Source organism: Musca domestica, unplaced genomic scaffold (genome assembly GCF_030504385.1).
Source record: "Musca domestica strain aabys unplaced genomic scaffold, Musca_domestica.polishedcontigs.V.1.1 4, whole genome shotgun sequence".
Lineage (NCBI taxonomy): Eukaryota > Metazoa > Arthropoda > Insecta > Diptera > Muscidae > Musca > Musca domestica.
The window spans coordinates 20677745-20698714 of NW_026712328.1; the positions used below are offsets into that span (position 1 = coordinate 20677745).

At 31.2% G+C, this 20970-nt stretch overlaps 1 protein-coding gene across 5 annotated transcripts in view; it reads right to left on the bottom strand.

The window, feature by feature from the left end:
- Nucleotides 1–3581: 3581 nt before the first annotated feature.
- The window catches only part of LOC101896868 (homeotic protein ultrabithorax), a 74514-nt gene continuing 57125 nt past the window's right edge, over nucleotides 3582–20970 (bottom strand). For 2 of the 5 annotated variants that reach the window (XM_020035091.2, XM_005178543.4), the window contains 4 exons: nucleotides 16229–16297; nucleotides 15965–16015; nucleotides 4830–5384; nucleotides 3582–4755 (listed from right to left, as the gene is read on the bottom strand). In XM_020035091.2, coding sequence (XP_019890650.1) covers nucleotides 5098–5384; nucleotides 15965–16015; nucleotides 16229–16297 — 407 coding nt within the window. In that variant the 3' untranslated portion in view covers nucleotides 3582–4755; nucleotides 4830–5097. The remainder of the gene's footprint in view (nucleotides 4756–4829; nucleotides 5385–15964; nucleotides 16016–16228; nucleotides 16298–20970) is intronic. The other 3 variants (XM_005178544.4, XM_005178546.4, XM_059126658.1) reach the window with 2 other exon arrangements.

A 20970-nucleotide genomic window follows, 5' to 3' on the forward strand; every position in this document is an offset into this window, starting at 1 on the left:
ATTTCATGTGAGACATTTTGCAAACACTTAACATCTTTAAAAAAACATATCAAGTGACGAAAAGGTATTTGTATCATTACTTCATGAGGAGTTGATTCATGATTTTCATTTATACCATTTTTATTTATGAAGTTGTAATAAACTTATATTATTTAACGATGCACAAGTTTATGGCACTATTTTTACTGGATTTTTTTTTTTTTAGTTTTTTTTTTTTTACCGAAAACCTTTATATTATTTATATAATAATATTTTTATTTATATTATTTATATTTTATATTGTTTATATATTTATATAAATCTTAAAAATCGAGGAGGAATGTTGAATCTTTCCTAAAACACATCTAACTATACAATTCACATCTTCATATAGCTGTAGATGCTATTGAAATACAACCCTGATGTCATGCCCGCTTTCTGTCACAATTATTTAGAACGACATGTAACAAGTGATTCCTCTTTTAGTTGATGAAATACCTAGATGGTCTAGCAGAAATATGATAGGCTGATCGAATACCTCTTAATGTTTGGTTCGCAGTTTATTTTCGCTACAGACATGCATAAATCGACTCCAAATGTGAAGAAGATCATCAAAAAGAATTATGTGTTATCTCGTTTCTTTTTGCAAACACATGCACAAAGACATAATGACCTGTACCATAGTTTGGAGTAGAGTATAACCAGTAAAGAAAGTCCTAAAGTCAGGTGGGGCCGACTTTATGATACCCTACAACACTTTGCTAATAATACACGCTATGATTATAATTGTAATTTAAAGTTCAAAGGACTAAATATGCCGAAGCATTTGTATCTTTTAAATTCGGATTTGTGTTGCCCATTTGGTACAAAATTAATTTGAAATCAGATAAAGATATATATGGGAGCTATATCTAAATCTGAACTGATCTCGATAAAATTTGACAAAGATATTTCTGAGCCGTATTTGATATATTTTCCTGAATATCGTTGTTACGGAGTGCATATTACTGCTGTGGGTAACAAATCCAACAAATCGGATCAACAATATATATGGGACCTATAGCTATATCTGAACCGATCTACACCAAATTTGGCATACTAGCTTCTAGACTCAATTCGGTCGCATGTGCCAAATTCCATCCAATTTGGGCAAATATTAGACGTTTGGTGTACAATAAAAGATAAATCGGACGAAGTTATATATGTGAGCTATATCCAAATCTGAACTGATTTCGATAAAATTTAGCAAAGATATTTCTGAGCTGTATTTGATATATTTCCCAAATTTTGTTGCTACAGAGTGCATATTACGGCTTCGGAGGACAAAAATAACAAATCGGATGAACAATATATATGGGAGCTATAGCTATATCTGAACCGATTTCAATCAAATTTGGCATACTTATTTTCAGGTCTAATTTGGTTGTACGTGCAAAATTCCATAATATTCGGGCTGATATTACACGTTTGGTGCACAATAAAAAGCAAATCGGACGAAGATATATATGGGAGCTGTATCTATTTTTTACCGATTATCTCCAATTTTTATAGGGTTCGTCCTTGGGCCAAACAAATGTTGTTTTTAAAAATTTCATCTCAATCGGATAATAAATGCGACATGCATTTTGTTCACAAACATACATGGACAGACGGACAGATGGACTGACATGCATAAATCAACTCAGAAAGTGATTCTATGGAGATCCCGAAAAGTAACTATGGGTCTATCTCGCTTCCTTCCCCATATTACAAACAAATGCACAAAGACGTAATACAGTAACCACTATGTGGTGTAGGGTATAAAAACGAAGAGGAAGACAAACTAGATGTCAACATCATGGCTTGGAATTAGAACAGGGCGACTCCTGCGCTTAAAAAAAATCGAGTTTAATTTTGAGTATTTTGCTCGTTTTCGAGTGAGAGTAAACTTTGTGTAATACTTGCCATGAAGAGTAAAAACATTTTAAAGTGTTAGGATTATGAGGATAGAATAAAAAACAGTCCTTCTAAACTATTATACTATATTTTTAAGATTAATGTATCCGAATTTTAGGGACTTGTTTTTAACTTATTCAAAAGAACTATTAAAATCAATCGTTCTATGGAAACGGATCAATTTAGTTTTGCTGGGATAAAATTGTTTACCACTAAAATATTCAAGTAAAAGCGCGACCTTCATGTAGGAAGAATCGAAATAGTGAAATTACAGCCAATTTTAAAGGAAATTCTTTTCATGCTCAGTTTTAAAAATTATGATATGGATCCCGACTAAATACCCCATTGTCATACACATTTTGTAGTATTTCTTTAACCTTCGTCCTTCTTCCATCTCAAAAAATTAATTAATTAAAAATCATATTACCTACGAACCTGGATATACGAACCTGATATAGTCCCCATCACTTTTTTATGATTTTTTTTACAATTTCCCCCGCAATTATTTCATATTTGGTATTTGGAGTTCGCGCGTTTATATAGCCTCCAGATAACGGTAGCTCCCAATATTAGGTATTTTGATGGTTTTAGCTACATTTTTACACACAGAATTATCTCAAACTTGGTTTTTCGAGTTCGAAGTAGGCGCCGCTTTCTCTGGTATATAACAGGCTGTAGGAGTTACAGTATAGGCTTCACACAACGGTACCTCCCTATACTCGGTATTTTTATGGCTTTAGCAAAATATTTCAACAGAATTAGTTAAAACATGATGTTTTCCATTGGTAGTAGGCACTATCTTATCTGGCAGATAATTGGATGTTGTGGTCGGCTTTTACATATAACCCCATATAACTGAAACACAAAATATTCGGAATTTTTGAATTAAAGCCGAATTTTTATACGGATTTAATTTAATGATGGGTATTAAAAGTTATCCCTGGCGAACTTAGCTGCTTTTTAATTTAATATTCCGTACTATATATCCTTGTTAACATAAATATGAGGAAATATATTGTCTGTGTGTCCTTTAGGCTACAAATAAACCAAATATTGACCAAATATTGATATTGGGAGTAGGAATTTTGTTGCGGTTTGTTGTTCTTAAGCTGTGTCACTGTTTTAAACATGGATGTTTTTTAAAAACACTCATTTCTTTTGAATCAAAAATGGAGCCTCAGTTATTATGTTCATCATATCACACTTTCAAGCAGATTTTAGTCTCACTCAGAATAAGTAATGTACATTAGTACTGATTTAGATTAGGCGAGTTTACTTGCGGCAATTTTTATAGTACTATTTCAAATTTTTCTCTTGCACTCATATAAGCCAATTCCTTTTGTGAATTTTAGTTTTTCATTCTTGCCTTTTCTTTTATTGTTATTTATATATTTTGCTATAAAAATAAAACAACAAAATTAATTGCTAGAAAATTTCCAGTGCGAGTATTTTTTTCCATTTCAACTCCCCTTTTTTTCTTTCCAACAAACAAAGACTTGCCGCAAGTAAACTTTCCTAATATAAGTTGGGACTTACCAAATCTTTGCTGGTATTATTGCCACGTTAAAATGATTTCAAAAGTTCCAAATAATTTCGGATTCGTTTTCTAGCCATCACAACCCCTTCCCACAATGACGCCGTGTTCGAAAATAAAAACACAAATATAGTTTGGGTTTTCAATTTTTTTGTTGAAAAAAAATTCAAATTTATTTAATTTAAAATTTATTAATTTTTTAAATTTGTTTTTTTGTTCTTGTTCTTTTTTTGTCGGTTTCTTCATTTTTTCTTGGATATTTTTAAAACTTACAGGCTACAGGTAGAGAAGACGCTAACTAAACAAAAGAAACTGAAGAAAAACGAGTTGGAGTAAAAACTAAAACATTGAACAAAAATGTTTTAATTCACTTAAAAACAACAAAAAGAAAGAATTTAATTAATTAATTATAATAATATATTTTAGGCTAAACAAAAAGCTACGATAGATAGGAAAAATCAATGTACAAAAGTATAGTTATAATATTTAGAGTATAATTAGGTTCATCATTACTTTTACACAAATCAGAATTTTGCTTATTTTTTGGGGGTTTTATAATAAAATTCCATTAAATATCAACAGTATACGAAAAGTATCATTTTTCTCGGGTGAGGATTGTGATTTATTTATAACATTTATATTAAAACTAATAAAAAATAAAAATAATATTAAACTTAATAGAATAAAAAAATAAAAATTAACTAAAAATAATTTGCACAGGTTTGTTTTAGTTTTCTTTTTGTTGTTGTATGTTTAAATTACGTATATATATTTACTCTTAAACTATAGCAACTATTTATAAAGGCATGGAATATGCCAAATATGTTTTTTTTTTTTAATTTTTTTACTGTAGTTTTTTTCTGTAAAAATAATAATAAATTAATTTAAAGCAAACAAAAATTGCAATTAAGTTGAGAGTTTGAGTTTCTTTTTTCGCTTTTGTTTAAGTTTTTTTGTTGGTTTTGTTTTGTTTTTTTTTTTGTTCTTTTATAAACTTGTTCGTTTTAAGTATACAATATAGTATCATTTTGTGTTTGTTTAGATTTTAAGATTAAACCTAAAGAGAAGATGTTTTACTTGCTTCTTTGTAAGATCAATTAAAATGAGTAAGTAGTAGGTAGGTATGGGTGTCTTATTGTGTGAAAGTGTGTGTGTTGAGTGAGTGAGTTCTCAGTAACAACAAATGCAAATGGCGAATGTCCTTTCACTGGGTCTTCTGGGTTGTAGTTGTTCAGTAATGTCGGTCGATTGATAAAGAAGGAAGGGGTGGGGTTAACAACGAGATATTTAGTTTTGGATAGATAATGCTGTCAATGAAAGGAGAAATAAAATCTTTTTTAGAAATTAATTTCGTAAAAAATTATTTAAAATAAAATCTTACCATTATTTTCCAATTGTATAGCCTCCAACACTTGTCTAACATTTTATGGCTGGCTGATGTTGAAAATACTATTGCTCTTGATGATCACTATCTGGGGATTTGTTGTTGCCGATCGATCACACTACGGCTGCTGCTGTTGCTGGTGCCGCCACCACCACCCATTACTATAACATTTATTATCCTCTTCTCCTCTATTATTATTAATATTATTATTATCATTATGCTGCATACTATAATTATAATAATAATTTATAATTTTTTCCTAATTTTATTCGCCTAAATGTTGTGCTGCCGCCGCCGCTGCTGCCGCTTTTTGGGCTTGAGCTTGTTTTTCCTGTTCATTCAACTCTTTGATGGCTTGTATTTCTTTTTTCAATTTCATTCGTCGATTCTGGAACCAGATCTTAATTTGTCTTTCTGTCAGGCAGAGAGCATGAGCCATTTCAATTCTTCGTCGGCGGGTTAGATAGTGATTGGTGTGGAATTCTTTCTCTAATTCAAGTGTTTGATAGCGGGTATATGTTTGGCGACCACGTCTTCGTAGACCATTTGTACCTGAAAAGTATCATATGTAAGCAAAATAAATACAAGGTGGTTCAAGAGCAGAATGATAGTTAAATATAATTAAATACATACTTCATAATTGAAGCTGCACTGTTAATTTTTTAAGTTCTTTTTTTAATTTGTATATTTTTTGTTGGTTAAAGAAAAATAAAAAATCGTTTAACAGAACCTCATTAATTTAACGTTAGTAGGATTTTTTTTCTAGAAATTAAATACAACCATATAACATTCACTCTAGGGCTGTTTCAGAACCTGCAAGAATCTACTAGTTTTGATATCTTAAAGGGAAAATCTGTTATCTTAGTTAAAACTTTTACATTCTTGCAGTTCGGGAACAGACGATATATTATTAAAATTGTTTTGTTATTTTAAACTAAATACTTTTTTGACTAGATAAGTTGAACGGTGATACGTTTCGTAACATATCTGCGAAAAAAATACCTTGAACAAGGAAAATAATTTGGAAATCGTTTATTTGAGAGGAGTAATTTAACGACACCGAAGAAAATGGTTCAATTGACCGCAAGCCTTCCTTATTTAGTATGCAAAGCTTTCTCATATATACATTCCCCCAAAAACAGAGCTTTTTGTGTTCCTAAAATTTTTAAGAGATGGCGTTTCATAAAGATGATCTTTCTTGTGGGCTTAGGAAATCTAACTTGTTTAAAACACACAAAAGATAGAACAACAAAGAGCTTTAATATGTATACACTTAGAGAAATTGGCAATGGAAGTTTTCCAAGTTTCATGAAAATAGAAACCACTACACAAACATTATCAGACCTATTAATTATTTGTTGGACATCGGTTATATCAACTAAAATAGCTTTTTATGTACCCATATAAATACTGAATGAAATTTGGCAGAGGTATTCCTGAGCTGTATCGGATATCTGACACCAAATATTATTGTTGAAAGTTGTATTTACGAATGTTAGGGAGTTAAATGCAAATCGGTTGAAACATATATGGGAGCTATAGCTATAGCTTAACCGAGTTTGACCAAATTTAAAGTATTTCCTTTTAGGCTGAATTCGGTCGTATGTGCATATTAATGCACAATACACCTCAAATCGGTTTCAAATATCATTGTTGTGGAGTGCATACTTCAATGTGACGGACTTAACCCAATCGGATGAAACACATATATGGGAACTATAGCTATATCTGAGCCGATTTTCACCAAATTTAAAATACTTGTTTCGGGTCTGAATTCGATCGGTAATGCTGAAATCCATCCCATTTGGAGCAATATTACACATATGGCGCACAATAAATTTGAAATCGGACGAAAATATATATGGGAGTTCTTTAGTTTGAACCGATATTCACCAACATTGTCAGACATAATTTTGGACGAACATGGCCGTGTGTGCTAAGACTCATTTGATTCCGATGTATATTGACTAATATCCGATTATTGCTATTTTTTATTGTAAGTTACGTTTTCAAGCTGAGTTGAGTTGAGTTGCAGATTGACATTTGAACCTCACCCGCTAAAGATCCACATAATGGTACCTCAAAATGACTCGTATTTTGAAAGTCTTAGCCAAAGTGCATTTTCCAAGTGGCACAGTACGGCCACTCGTTCTCTTCTTTTGCTGTCAAAATACACATTTTTATTAAAAACACTTCGGTAATTGATAAAAACCGATTTTTTCCTTATTTATGACGACCGATTATTTTTCTTATTTATGTCATTTAACATTTTTATGAATCTCAATTTCTTTCAGTGTATCTAACGATTTAAAGATTACTTTATCAGCAGAAATTTTGGAGGTTTAGCTATGAATTATGTTCGTTTGTATAATGAATGACCCACTACGGCACTTATGTATATAGGCCTGCATTCCATGTGTGTATGTAGGTATCTTCATCTCCCCCCGACTTAAGAAAAAAAAAGAAAATACACACATCCATAACACATTTGGGCATAACAATGTGTTTTAATGGGGTTTTATGGGAATAAATGCGTATGTTTACGACTGAAGTCCTATGATAAATGTTATACACGAAACATGAAAAAACACTGTTCGAACTTGTTTCCCTCTCTCTTTCTGTCTTTCGTACTTCTTCTGCTTCCCATTCGTTCATTGGCATTTGCAGTTGAATGAGTTATAATCGAGCGAACCAAAGAAACCGAAAAAAAAGAACCAGAACAAACCCTAAAAACATAGCAGAAAAAATTGGGGCATTTTATTTTTCGTTGGTTGTTTGCCGGACCGATGGGTAGAAGAAGGTGAACAGGGAGGGGGATGGTATTTGTGCCTCAAGCCCAGCATACCAAATTATATTTCAAGAAATTCGACACACACACGCACACACCACATTACGCCAGCAGCTAGGCCTGGCACTATTAAAGTAACGGTGTGTCATACTATAAAGATGTAAAATAGCAAATGATTTCTAACGAAGCCCATAAATTATTTAATATTTCTTATCAACAACAAGATGAGGATTCAAGAAAAAAATAAAACTGTGAACGCAATAAATAAAAAAATGCTGATAAGGAAATTATGATTTTTTTCTCTACTTTCATTTAGCGAGGAAATGGTTATGCAGATAATATGGGTTTCAATATTTATTATCAAACAGAAATAAAATTTAGATTTAAGTCTGAAGTGTTGATGGAGTACAAGAAAGTTTCGTATTGTTTCGGGTGAGGTCTTGAAACCAAGTAGCATCACAACTTGTTTTTGGCATGGATGTTCAAAAATAACAAGAGAAAAAATCTTGAGACAAATAATTTGGTTGGGTCAATTTTTTTCAAAACAACAAAAAAACTTAAGTAAAATTAGTTCAAACACTAATTTATAAAAACAGCAATTGAAAGTTATCCGTACATGTCTGTTTATTGATGTTTTAAACGTGACAGATGAAAGATAAATAGAGAAAAAACATTTATGTTTTTAGAGTTCCGCCAAACTGTGACTGTTTTGAAGTTTGTAGGATAATTCTCTAACTGATTCACGACATAAGTATAAGGTATCAAATATTTTTGTTTGCTAATAATATCAGTATTTAAGAAATATGATTTATAATTCTGTCAACCTCTAAAACTTACGAACAGAGAAAATGGAGTTTATTTTTATTTGATTTATTGAAAATGTTATGTTTTATTGTTCGAATTTGTTGTTGACAACTACGAAAATAGTTCCAAACCTCCACGACTAGTCAACATTTCGATGGGCCTCAAATATATAAAAAAATTAACATCAGCCAAAATGTTCGCTTGGTTATGTTTGGAACATATCTTCTTTGGCACAGTATCTTCTACAGGCTTTGTGCTATTTTTCACAGTTGACTGATTTTCTGTAAATTTTTCTCTTTCGAATGTTGTTGTTGCTATTTCAGTATTTATTTGTTTTTGAATGAATTTCCTTTAAAATGCCTTATAAGGATGTTTTCATGTAAAATACCTATGTATACATATTTAGGTATGTGAGCGTGCGACTTTGTGAATGTGGTTCGTTCTGTATATACAAAGGCTTCCATTGTTACACATAGATATTTTTATTTTTGCGTGCGATATATTTATCGTGTTTTATTTCATTTCACCTTCTTCGCATTCTTCATCGGAATTGATACTTGTAGAAATTTAACAACAAATGAAGGTCATTATAATGACCGATGTTAAAAAGTGTTTTGCTTTTTTTTTCTAAAAATGCCATAGTGGTATATTTTTTAAATGTGCAATACTTCGAACAATAAATTAAAAATTTTCAAAATGGAAAAAAGTAAATTTATAAAATCTATAAATCAGGTTTTAGAGTCACAACAAGAAAGACACGATTTCCGACAAAATTCATTAGAAAAATATATTTTCCAAAGACTGTTTCCACTCACTTAAAATCAATAAAAATGTTGACCGCTTATGTTAAATATGTATATTTAAAGGCAGACTAATTTTCAACTAATGCTGTTTCCACATCATTCTTAAAATTCTCAAGAAAAGGTATGTTGGGTTTACTATTTTTTCAACCTTTTCCTCGTCCCGCCAGCAATTTTCGCCTTCGCACTGCTCTATTTTTTCTGGATGGCATATAAAAGCAAAGCACATACATAACTTTTATATGTGTATGTAGCTATGTATGAATTGTTTTTAACAGAGAAAACACATAAATCAAATAAAATTTATTCGCTTTCATCTGCTGAATTTGCACATAAAAAGAATGCTTTTATGTAAATCCTTTGCAGAAGCCCCAAAAGTCCTTTTCCAAACGATAACAAGAACAACAGCGGCAGTAGTAGCCGTCGTGCGCCCGCCCACCCAAACACATGATTCACAGTTTCGATGGCATCCCTTAAAAAGTTGTTAGCCGCTTTTGTAAATGGCATCATTGAAAGGTTTGTTAGGTGGTTGGTTGTTGGCTAAATGGTTATAAATGCCTTTACTTCGACATTTTTAGTAACTGGGTAATTGTGCTATTTGGTTCACATATATACAAAGAGGAATATATGGAGGAACAAAAAGGCCAACAATAAGCAAAAAATCAATAACTGGGCCGTTAAAGCAATTCCTCCCAGTTTTTTTTGCGCTTTCTTTGGTTATTTACAAAAGAAGGCCATAACAAATGATATATGGCATTTACTTTCAGGGCCAACCAAAAACACCCCAAAAAATAAATAAAACTTGGGACGGCGAAAAGAAGAATTAAGTGATAATACAGGAGCTAATGATTTAAGGACAAGCATAAATTTCTGCTGTTGGGTAAGAAGAAAAAGTATGGAACATCTAACAATTGGTGAAAGTTTTCGAATGGTTTTTGCCCACGTTTCATTTTTGTTTTGTATTCGCTTTAATTAGTTACATACGGTTGAAGATGAAAATCGGTGTGTGTGTGTGTGGCACACATACAAACTTCCACTTAAAGGTGTATAAAAGTGTTAATTGTGGGGCTTTATTTGTACTTTTGCTTTCGGGTTTAGTTTAATACCATTTAATTGCTTTGTTTCCTTAGAATGTAATTTGTTGGTTCCCTTCAGAGCTAAACCGATGTTGTGGAATGCTAGACTAAGTCACGACCAATTAAAGTGGAACTTTTCTGAAGTCATTAACATAGAAATGTAGTAGCTATACACCGAGAAAAATACCGTCGTTAATTGTAGATTTTTTTTAAAACAAGTGCGATACATTAAGTTTATCTATTTAATCTATTAAAAGTTTATTTTACTTTCCTTTTTCATCACCCTTAAATAACCGTCTAAAATCACTGTAATTCGCTGGTATTAAAAGTTTTCTCTCACATGTTGTTAGATCTGATTCTTTCGATGTGTCCGACTGTTTTATACAAGACAGGTATATTACATGTTTATATAATAGTGAAAATTTTTTAATACATCTTGGGACCCTTCTCTTAAAAAAGTTGAATCTTTTCTACCATCTCAATCATGCCAAAATAATATAAGGAGACCACAGGTATAGAACGTAGTTTCAAAGTCGATGGAAAGTATTTTGCTTTATTATACCCTCCACCTTGAAAAGGAAGGTATATTAACTTTATCATTCCGTTTTTTAACATCCCTAAATATATGTCCTAGACTCCCTAAAGTATATATATTCATAATCAGCATAAAATTGTAAGTCAATTTAACGATGACTGTCAGTCTGTCCGTCTGTTTGTTTAAATCGCATTGCAGTCCACATTATTTGACGTAGGGCTTTTAAAATTTGGCACAACAAATTGTATTATGTCTAGGATGGTTAGTATTGAAAATAAGATATATCACTCCACGATATATTTACCTCCTGATATTTGGTATTTTGATGATATTCGCCACATTTTTTTGCGGATTTGTCGAAAAATTCGCATTTGTAGTTTGTAATGGGTTCTAGCTTCGGTGGCAGAACATTCAACATGTAACGGTACCCATCGATGTACTAGTCACATTTACCCACGAAATTATTTCAAATTTGGTATTGAAGAATATTTGGTAGATAACAATCTTTGAGGTCTAAAATTGTCTATATAGGTCCCCTTTTTGGTATGGCCCCCATATAACAGGCTCACCCACTTTATGGTTTTTTGAAAAGTTTAGCAGCATTTTCTTAAAGGTCTTGTAGTTGAAAGTGGAACATTCGAATTCAGATACTGTTATATAAAAATTGTCCTTTAACTAATGATGGATGGTATTAAAAGTTCGGACCGGCCGAATTTAATGATTTTACTTGTTTTCCCTTTGTTGATGTATACCTGAATTTTAGAGCAACACTGAGAATTTTAATCTAAAAAATATTAACTTGACTTATGCCAATTTTAAGATATATTGCCGCATTATTCTTAAGTTTTCCAGACGTCACTAGCCTGTTTTAAGAACTATTGTCACTATTGAAAAGTATTGCGGGCCATTCGGCATGGGAATGTGTCTAGCAGCTTAAAAACGACCGAAACTTATTCCACGATGATGAAGTTCAAAATATCAAATTACTGAAGCTAAAAAAACAGCCAGAACTTGCAAAATTCCCAAAATTTACCGGATCCACGACTTGGGGTTTACGTTACATTACCAATCATCATAGACACAATTAAATTTTTTTCGGGAAATTTTCAAATTTTTCCACTAAATAATGTGATCTCCATCTTGAGAAAATATATACTATTTGATCTCAGAGAAGTATTTCCCGGAATATTTTTTTTTTATTATTTTTTCGACGAATATAAAAATATTAATGTTCAGCCATGTTGAATAGAAGAATTGATAAGGACATTCACAATATCAAACATAAAATGCACGAATTTCGAGGAATCTAAATCCGAAAATTTCCAAAAGTGTAGAGGCGTGGGTAATTTTCCAGCTCTCTTTTGGGTACTTTTCTATGTAAACTTTCTTTTTTAGCTCCATTTTCATAATTTGTTGGATTTTCTTCGTAATTATTTTTTGTTTTGCACAGTATAATTTTATAATAAAAATCCATACTTGTAGTCAATGGATAAAATTGCATATATAAGTATTTCCATAACAAATTCATTCCCCCCTTTGAAGCTTTCAAATTCAATACCTACATTTAACAAATTAGCTTAGCAACCCCCAGGAAAACCCATTGGCAGAAAAACCTAAATACTTTAAGAAAAACAATGGGAAAACAACCCTCTTAAAATCCACAACAATAAAGGCAATTTTCGTTAAAAATACAAGCAATAAATTGATTAAATTCTATTTGCTAAAATTGCTATGGGCCGCCCTGAAATCAATAATTTAATGCCAAATAAAACAGACAGACAAGACCACATAAAACCGCACACATATAAACATATGATACAACATCACTGTCTATGATTTTACTATGAGTATTGGAGAGAATTTCTTTTCTACATGGTTTAAAAAGTGAAATTATTAATTTTCTAATGGATTGAATGAGAGACAAAATGCCAATAATTGTAAGGATTCCACAAAAAGGCTGACAAAAATCGGAATGTGTGTGTAGGTGTGTTTTAAATGCCTTGTAGAAAATTTATGGGTCTTCATTTATTTTCTCTCTGTAAATGTAAATGAGAAAGTTGGGTAAGCAATTTCTTTAATTCTTCCTAGAGATTTTCTTTTTTTGGCCTGCCATGTGGGTTCTATGTGGTAAATTATTTATTGCCCAACTACTAATAGATGTCATTTTCCAGGATTTCATTTATATCGAAATGCTATTCATTGTTAATAAGTATAAAATCATCATAAATTTATTTGTTGGGATACAGCAGGAAAATAGAAGAAAAAAAAAAAGAAATTGTGGGAAATAAATGGTCTTGGCTTGGAGTAGACAGTTTTATTATTTTGAATGAATAGGCATGATTTCATTTCGCAAGGTTTTAGTTTATCAGTGAAATTCAGAGTTTTTTTCTCACTAGGATTTATGTAAATATTCGAATAAAATCCCTTACATTTCTGTTATTGACAGCCACAATATAATAATTCCATTTTCATCATTATACCATTCAAGACAATGTTTTGTTTATACCATCCATAGTAAGAAACATCAACAACAACAACAAATTTCTCAAAACAAGTGCGAAAGTTTTCCGCCGGAAGTAAGAAACATTTTCAATTTATTATTTATTACTACTTGTTTACAACGATTTATATGTGTGTAATTGAAAATTTATTTTTTTTTTCTTTTTCTACGTCTGCGTTTCCTTCATTCATTCATCCGATCGACTGGAAGTCATTAAAAAGCAACAAATTTTAATGTAAATAACATGAAAAATGATTGGTAATATATTCCAAGCAGAAAACGTGTGTTTGGATGTGTGTCGAAAAGATAGTTTACGACTTGGCCTTTAGTAAATAGAAATCATAGTTCATGCAACGGGGGGCTACATATGGAGAATTTAATAGAGAAGATTTATTTGTTTATTTTTTAAATCAAATATTTTAATATTTGAATAACAAGAAAAGCTCTTGCATATAATTGCATACTGCATTTATTTTTAAACCTAAGGCTTAAGTCTTATTTTTTGTAGTTTAATTACTACAAATCATAACATTTTGATTTACAAAGTGTGAACATGGTTTGTTTGAAATATATTTATGAAATATTAAAACATTTGCACTCAATGTTAGTTTTAATGCTGTAATGCATGTAATTTTATTTATTTTTATGGTAGCACAGTGGGACATGGTGTATTATTTTGGGGGGAGAACAAATTTGCCATTCAAAAGAATAACTACAAAAGAGAAAATGTGGAAAATAAATATATGATCTGCCCTAGAAATTGCAAGAATCTATTTGCTTTGCAAAATTGGTTATCGCGGTAACACTTAACATCATGCTAAGTTCTGGAACAGACCAACTAAAAGGAAAACAATTTTCTTCATAAAAAGTTTCAATTGATACTGAGTCCACTCCATAGTATGTGACTCCACCCCATGTCATTCCATTTGTAACTCTTCGAAATTTTCATTTTGGGCCCAATTTGTTTCCTTATTTTAAAACTGCATCTAATTTCAGACTGACGTCATTTCCAAGCCATTCGTCCGACAGCTGTTAAAATTATTCCAGCCGCAGCTCATTATATTATTTACAAGCGTACAAAAGCATTTTGGTGAGAATTTTTCAGAAAAAAAGTTATTCCTGATGGATTTCAAGCGTGATAGTGTGATTGGCTATCATAAGAGCACTTCAGAATTTAAATGTGAATAAATTTTTTGTGTCTCGTACCATCGCTTGTTACCGTGATACTGGTAGCGTAGCCCGACGTCAAGGAAGTGGACGAAAGAAAACAGCAACATCAGCAGAAATGGTTCGAAAAGTAAAGAAGCGACTTCATCGAAACCCACGACGCATTGGCCGAAAGATGGCTCGTGAATTTTCCATTCGGCAAATATTGAAAAATGAGCTCGGGGCAAAGCCATTGAAATTTCAAAAAGTGCAAGAGCTCACACCGCAACTGAAAGAAAATAGACTCAAAAGAGCTAAAGAATTGCTTCGCTTGGCCGAAGGTGGTGAACTGCGGAATTTGGATTTTTCCGACGAGAAAGCATTCATTGTCCAGCAGTTTGTAAAGCATTTGGCTTTGTTGCAGTTATGTTACAAAAATACAGATTGTCACACTGTGCACCCATAACAAGTTGAAGAAAAATGCATGCGTGAAAATGATTACACTATTGCAGTTTAAATTGAAGAGAAGTAAAAAAATAACAAGAAAAATTGTTTAGCTTGATGTTTTATATTTGTGTATTGCGTGTCAATGTAACATCAAATATATATAAATAGGTAGGTATTTGTATTATGATTGGTTTGGAAGTGTTGTTTTGTTAGTTAAAATCAGCTAATTCACGATCTGTAAGTGTGTGTGTGTGAGAGAGAATAAAACACTGTTTTCTTATTCATATTTAAATAGACACGGGTAATTTATGTACACCTATGAAGGGAAGAAATACGGGTATATGTATAATTGACGTTATGGAACATGCACATGCTTATTCTTGTTTTTTTTTTTTCTCGAAATAATTTTGTATGTCTTTATTTAGATAGGGGGTATAATATACTAAGAAAATTTAGGGAGGAATAAAAGATTAATGGAAAAACACAACATCTATCACGAGACATTCACATACATTCTGGTTTACCTCCTTTAAGTTGTACAACTTAGCTCTCATGGGTAGTTATCACTCTCTCTTGCTAATATCCTCATATGTCTGAGACTTGATTTTTTAAAATAAACTAAAAAATTTAACTTTGAATCAAAAGAATACAAAAATCATACTGTTATTGTTTTTTTAGTAAAGGCTCCTCAATGTGGGCTTTTAAACAATAACTGCAAAAAACAAAAATTGGGTGGGAATTTCCATACAAAAAAGCTCTTCTAAAAATGCCAATTATGTTTTTCTGGGAACAAATTTTTTTATCAGGGGTTTAACATATCTAAATCAAAATTCAGTTTCTAGTCATAACAAATTTTGTTTGGTCTGCTAAATAATTTTTCTTTTTCCAAAAACACATACATTTTATTATTAGCAAATTAATCAAAAATGGGGGTTAACAAAAATCAAAAAACAAAAAATAAATCAGAAATAAAATACAAAAACTTATATTAAAAATATATATAAAAAACAAAAAACAAAACGTTGTGTGTACTTACCTAACCAATCTGGTAGTAATGAGCCCGCAAGAGATTCTGAGTATCTCTTACCTGCAATAAAAAAGAGAAACAACAAATTGGTTACAATTCTGTAAAAGTAATTAATTTAAATCTAAATTGAATAAATAACATTAACATTACACCATTTCATAAAAAAACTCATTGGTCCCTACTCCCCTATTTTATTTGCCTAACTGTCACTTCGAAATTATCGCACTATATTTGATTTTTTGCTTTCAAATAACGAATTCGAATCATACTTACTGGGATCAATTATGGAGTTCCTTTTTTCATTTAGTCCATTCATATTTCCATCAGATTGTCCATGTTTGCCTGCAATTAAAAGTCAGGCCATGAGGTGATATTTTTGAATTTTGCATCAAATCATAAAGCAGTCCTACCGCAGGTTTCCAAGTGAAACGCTGACGACAAACAAAAAACAAAAAAAAAAACTGATTCCAAAAAATTTGCAAATAATTCAAAATTAACACAAGAAACGTTTCTAATCCATTGAAGAAATTTACAATACCATCAAATATATTAAATCAAATTATGAAAATGAAACAAAATGAAAAGAAAAATCAGACAAAAATTTAGAGAAATGAAACACTCTGGACTGAGAAAATCAGAGGCATTGCACCGAAGAAAATGTTCTAGAGATTCCATTAGGTATTGCTAATTTTATGCAATAAAATATTTGACGAAAGCCATATACAGGGTGAGAAAAAAAACTGCAACCAACTTAAGACTGCTGTCATTTCTAAGCCACTCGTTCGACATCTATTAAAATTATCAGCAGAAATGGTTCAAAAAGTAAAGGAGCGACTTGATCGAAACCCGCGTCTCAGTGGCCAAAAAATGGCTCGTGAGCTGAACATATCGCAATATTACATTCGGCAAATATTGAAAAATGAGTTCGGGTAAAGCCATTGCAATTCCAAAAAGTAGACTCAAAAGAGCTGAAGAGTTGCTTCGCCGAAAGTGGTGAACTACCGAATTTGTTTTTTTTTCCGATGAGAAAACATTCGATGTCCAGAAGTCGTGATCGTGTTAATTGCCAAAGAGGTCAGCTGAAAATGTGCAATTTCGGTTGGCGACCAGAATTCAAGCGCCGGCCGCCATAACAGCCGATGGTCGCTCTTAGCTCGTATTGATCGACCGTGGCATCAGAATAAATGCCGAATATTATCGCGAAAATTTTCTGGTGTATTAAAGCCTTGGGCACGCAATCTTTTTGGCCGCAGACCTTTGTGGCGCTTCGACAGCACCAAAACAAAATGAGGTTCCTCGCTTCATTTCCAGCGCACAATGCCATAATTCGCGACAAATTTGACCAATAATAACAAATCTAAATTTATTCTAAAATCGAATGCTATTTCCGACATTTTTTGCTTTCATTCAATAAAAAAAATTAAAAATTATGGCGTTTGACTTTGTTGCAGTTTTTTATTTCACCCCGTATATGGAATTTTGAGCATGAATGATTATTTTATATGGACAGATTGTTAGAATATTAAAAGAAAACATCCATTGGTGCATTTTCCAAGGAAATTACTGTTGCCTACCTAACATGTGCAACTTGATCGATTATGTACTTTTATCATTTTTCCTTCGATATATTTGGACTACTTTCTATCATCCATTAAAAGATTACTTGATGTATAACAATTAGAATGAAAAGCAATTTTCAACATTGTTTAAAGCGAAAATCAGTTTCAGAATATATATACAATTGCTCTATAAAATTGCTAACACTTTAACACTTAACTTTAGTGATAGCATTCTTTTACAAGTGTTGCCTTCTCCGCGAAGATTGAAAAAATAATTAAATAAAATTAAAAAGTAAATTACTTAAAGTTGGTTTATAGCAAAAAATCAAATACATTTAAAATGTATCAACTGCAAGATAATATTTTTTATCTTAACTTATTACAGTGTAAGCCTCCTTGACGTGAATAATTTGTTTGGGACAATTATTTCATAACCAGAGAAATTTCATTTAATGGTGTAATGTTTTTCATACTTTAATTAAAGTTATTCATATTTCATACAAAAATATAAGAGTCAAAATAAAAAAATACATAATAAAACATAAATAATAAAATTAAAAAAAAAATAATATTTATTGCAATGAAAAAGAAAAATATAATATTTTCAAAAATTTATATTGCCAATTGATATGGAAAATTTAAAACTTAATAATTTTTATTTATATTTCGAATGAAATCAATTCATATTTGCAAAAACTTGATTTGTTTAGTTGTTAATGATTTAGTTTGGACTTAGGCAAACATAACTTATAAATTTTTGAGATATCAAATTTTTCATAAAATAAACTTGAAAATCATGCATATAATTTTAGGTATAAAATAATGTTAGTCAATTTGTAAAGAAAAAATGAAAACCAAATAAAAACTTAGCTGTGATGAGAAATTTTGAAAAACAAATATTACGATATATAATTATTGTTTAAGTAAACACACACACACATAAATATTATACATATTTTCAAGAAATTTTCCACTTTTGTAAGAGAAACAGAAAAATGAAAAAACTTTTTCTTCTAAATCCAAAATTAGCAACCAAGAAATTAACAAATGTAGTAAAACATATATTATATTTAGTTATTTGATATTTTGGGTATGATTTTGACTACTTGCTTTTGTATTAAAAAATATATATATTGTACAAGCTTAACATCTGCTATAATTTTTCGAAAACAAAAGTATCAATGCATTTGGAGTTTGAATAAAATAAAAAAAACAACTAAAAGAGAGGGTTGGACTTATCTTGCACTTAGCAATAACAACATATAAACATCCCCACATTTATAGTCACACGTATATAAATTCTGAAACAAAAACATATGTTGTATTCGCATATACTCGCTCACACACATACACATATTTAACAGAACAATTGTATAAAATACGTGACATTAAGAGTGATTGTTATTGTTGATATTTTGTCAAATGAAAACAGATAAATACACAATTACACACTTAAGTGATTCTGCGGCTCGTAAATGTAAACATATTTACACAACTCACACTTGTATGGATTGAGAAGAATGCAAAAAAAAAAATAGAATACAAATGTTTTAGCCATGCAAACCATTGAAGCGAAAAAATAATAAAATAGTAACAAAGGCTAATAAGATGGGAAGGATGTAAGGTGTATACAGTGGAACCGTTATAGTTGGCCCAGAACATAATAAAATATTTAGGGAACTCAAAAGTAAACAAAAATTAAACTCTCTAGTTCGAAAATAAGGATATATCAAAATCCTTGAAGTCCAAAAACTAATTTTACGTTATCCAACATTCGCATGCGTAATTTCGCAAGATATGGCCAAAATCACAGAAAGTGTTTTATTTGGAAGTTAATAGTAAATATGGTTTTAACAAATGGTTTTCTGAGATAAGCTTTTGCATTATTACGATTTTTATAATAAAGTCAGTGGCTAATTATAATAATTAATAAGTGCATTGTACAAAAAATGTGTTTTAAGATATTTTTCGCTTTATCAGGATTATTTTAAAGCAGTCTGTGAATAAATTATCATAAAGGAAAAATCGAATATCGTACTAAAATATTTTATATTCTTGCAATTCTCGAAAGGAACTTATACTGTGAGTTTCAAATTTTATAATTTTTAATTTCTTCCCAAAGGAAAACACGAATATCGTACTAAAATCCTTTACATTCTTGAAATTCTCGAACGGAACTAATTCTGGGAGTTTCAATTTTTAACATTTTTAATTTCTTCCCGAATTGTTTTGCTGGGATGTGATATTGCACCTAAAAACAACTAACCAACATATGTAGCTCCACTCAACACCAAATGACGTATGGCTATGTGGGCAAGCTCAAAAAAAAAGATAGACATATTCGTGTGTGTGTGTGTCACTGTATATTGTTATCCTTAATGTTGTTTGTTTTCCAAAAGGATTCGCCATACATTGTAAATGTTTGTTTGTGTATACACATGTTTCCCATGTAAGATCATACATACATCTATCTATCTGTATGACCATTCGTAGTTGATGTTAAAACCCCCAATGAATGGATGGAATCCATATAATAAAATAAAATGAATAAATACATTTATTTTATTTGTTTAATGTTTGTTGTTATCCTTTTTTTCTGTTGCTGTTGCATCATTCTTCTTTTCCATAATACCATCAACATTCAACAAGGGACGACTATTTGTGCCCTGGACATCAAAAGTCATTGATATACCGAAAGGAGATTCATTATGCTGTCGATAAACATAAATTGCTTTTAGTTTATAATAAATTTCAATTCATGGAGCTTGAAAAAATAATGCCAATGAAATTAGTATTCGATTTCTGTGTTGTTTTCGAAAGGATATTCCGGTCAGGGGTTTGTGTTAATGGAATACAACAACCCCTTCAAAACGCACACTCACATATGGTATGGGAGAAAATGTAAATATGTTGTGCCACTTCCTCCCTGAAACTCCTGTTATTGTTTTTGAGAACTTTTGCACTTTAAACACTTTGTTGTTGTATTTAATTTCTTTTTTGGTTTTGTTGTTATTGCACAGGTTTATTTGCTGCTGTTGTTGTTTTCGCATAGAGCCTGGGTATTACTTTAATTTATTTATTGGCCTTTCATTGGCGGATTTATTTACACACATGTACACACACACCCGGCCTAAAGCTTGCGTACACCACTCTTACCATTCGAGCGATAAATTTAGTTAAAATGTGAAAATTGTGCATTTTCACAGCATGCCTTTCACGCTGATAAAACAAAATGGATGAGTTTGGTATTATTCAGGGCCGTATGCACCGAGAGAAGATATATTGAAGTTTCCAACTGCACTGCAGTGAACAACAAAAGAGGGATTTTCATTATAAAATATCACACGGCAGCAATATGGATGACGACATGCCAGCTCAATTCGTAATATATCCTACGAAGCTTTATACCAAAAAATTCTCATAGGATTTTGCCTCAGACTACTTTTGCCATTTTTC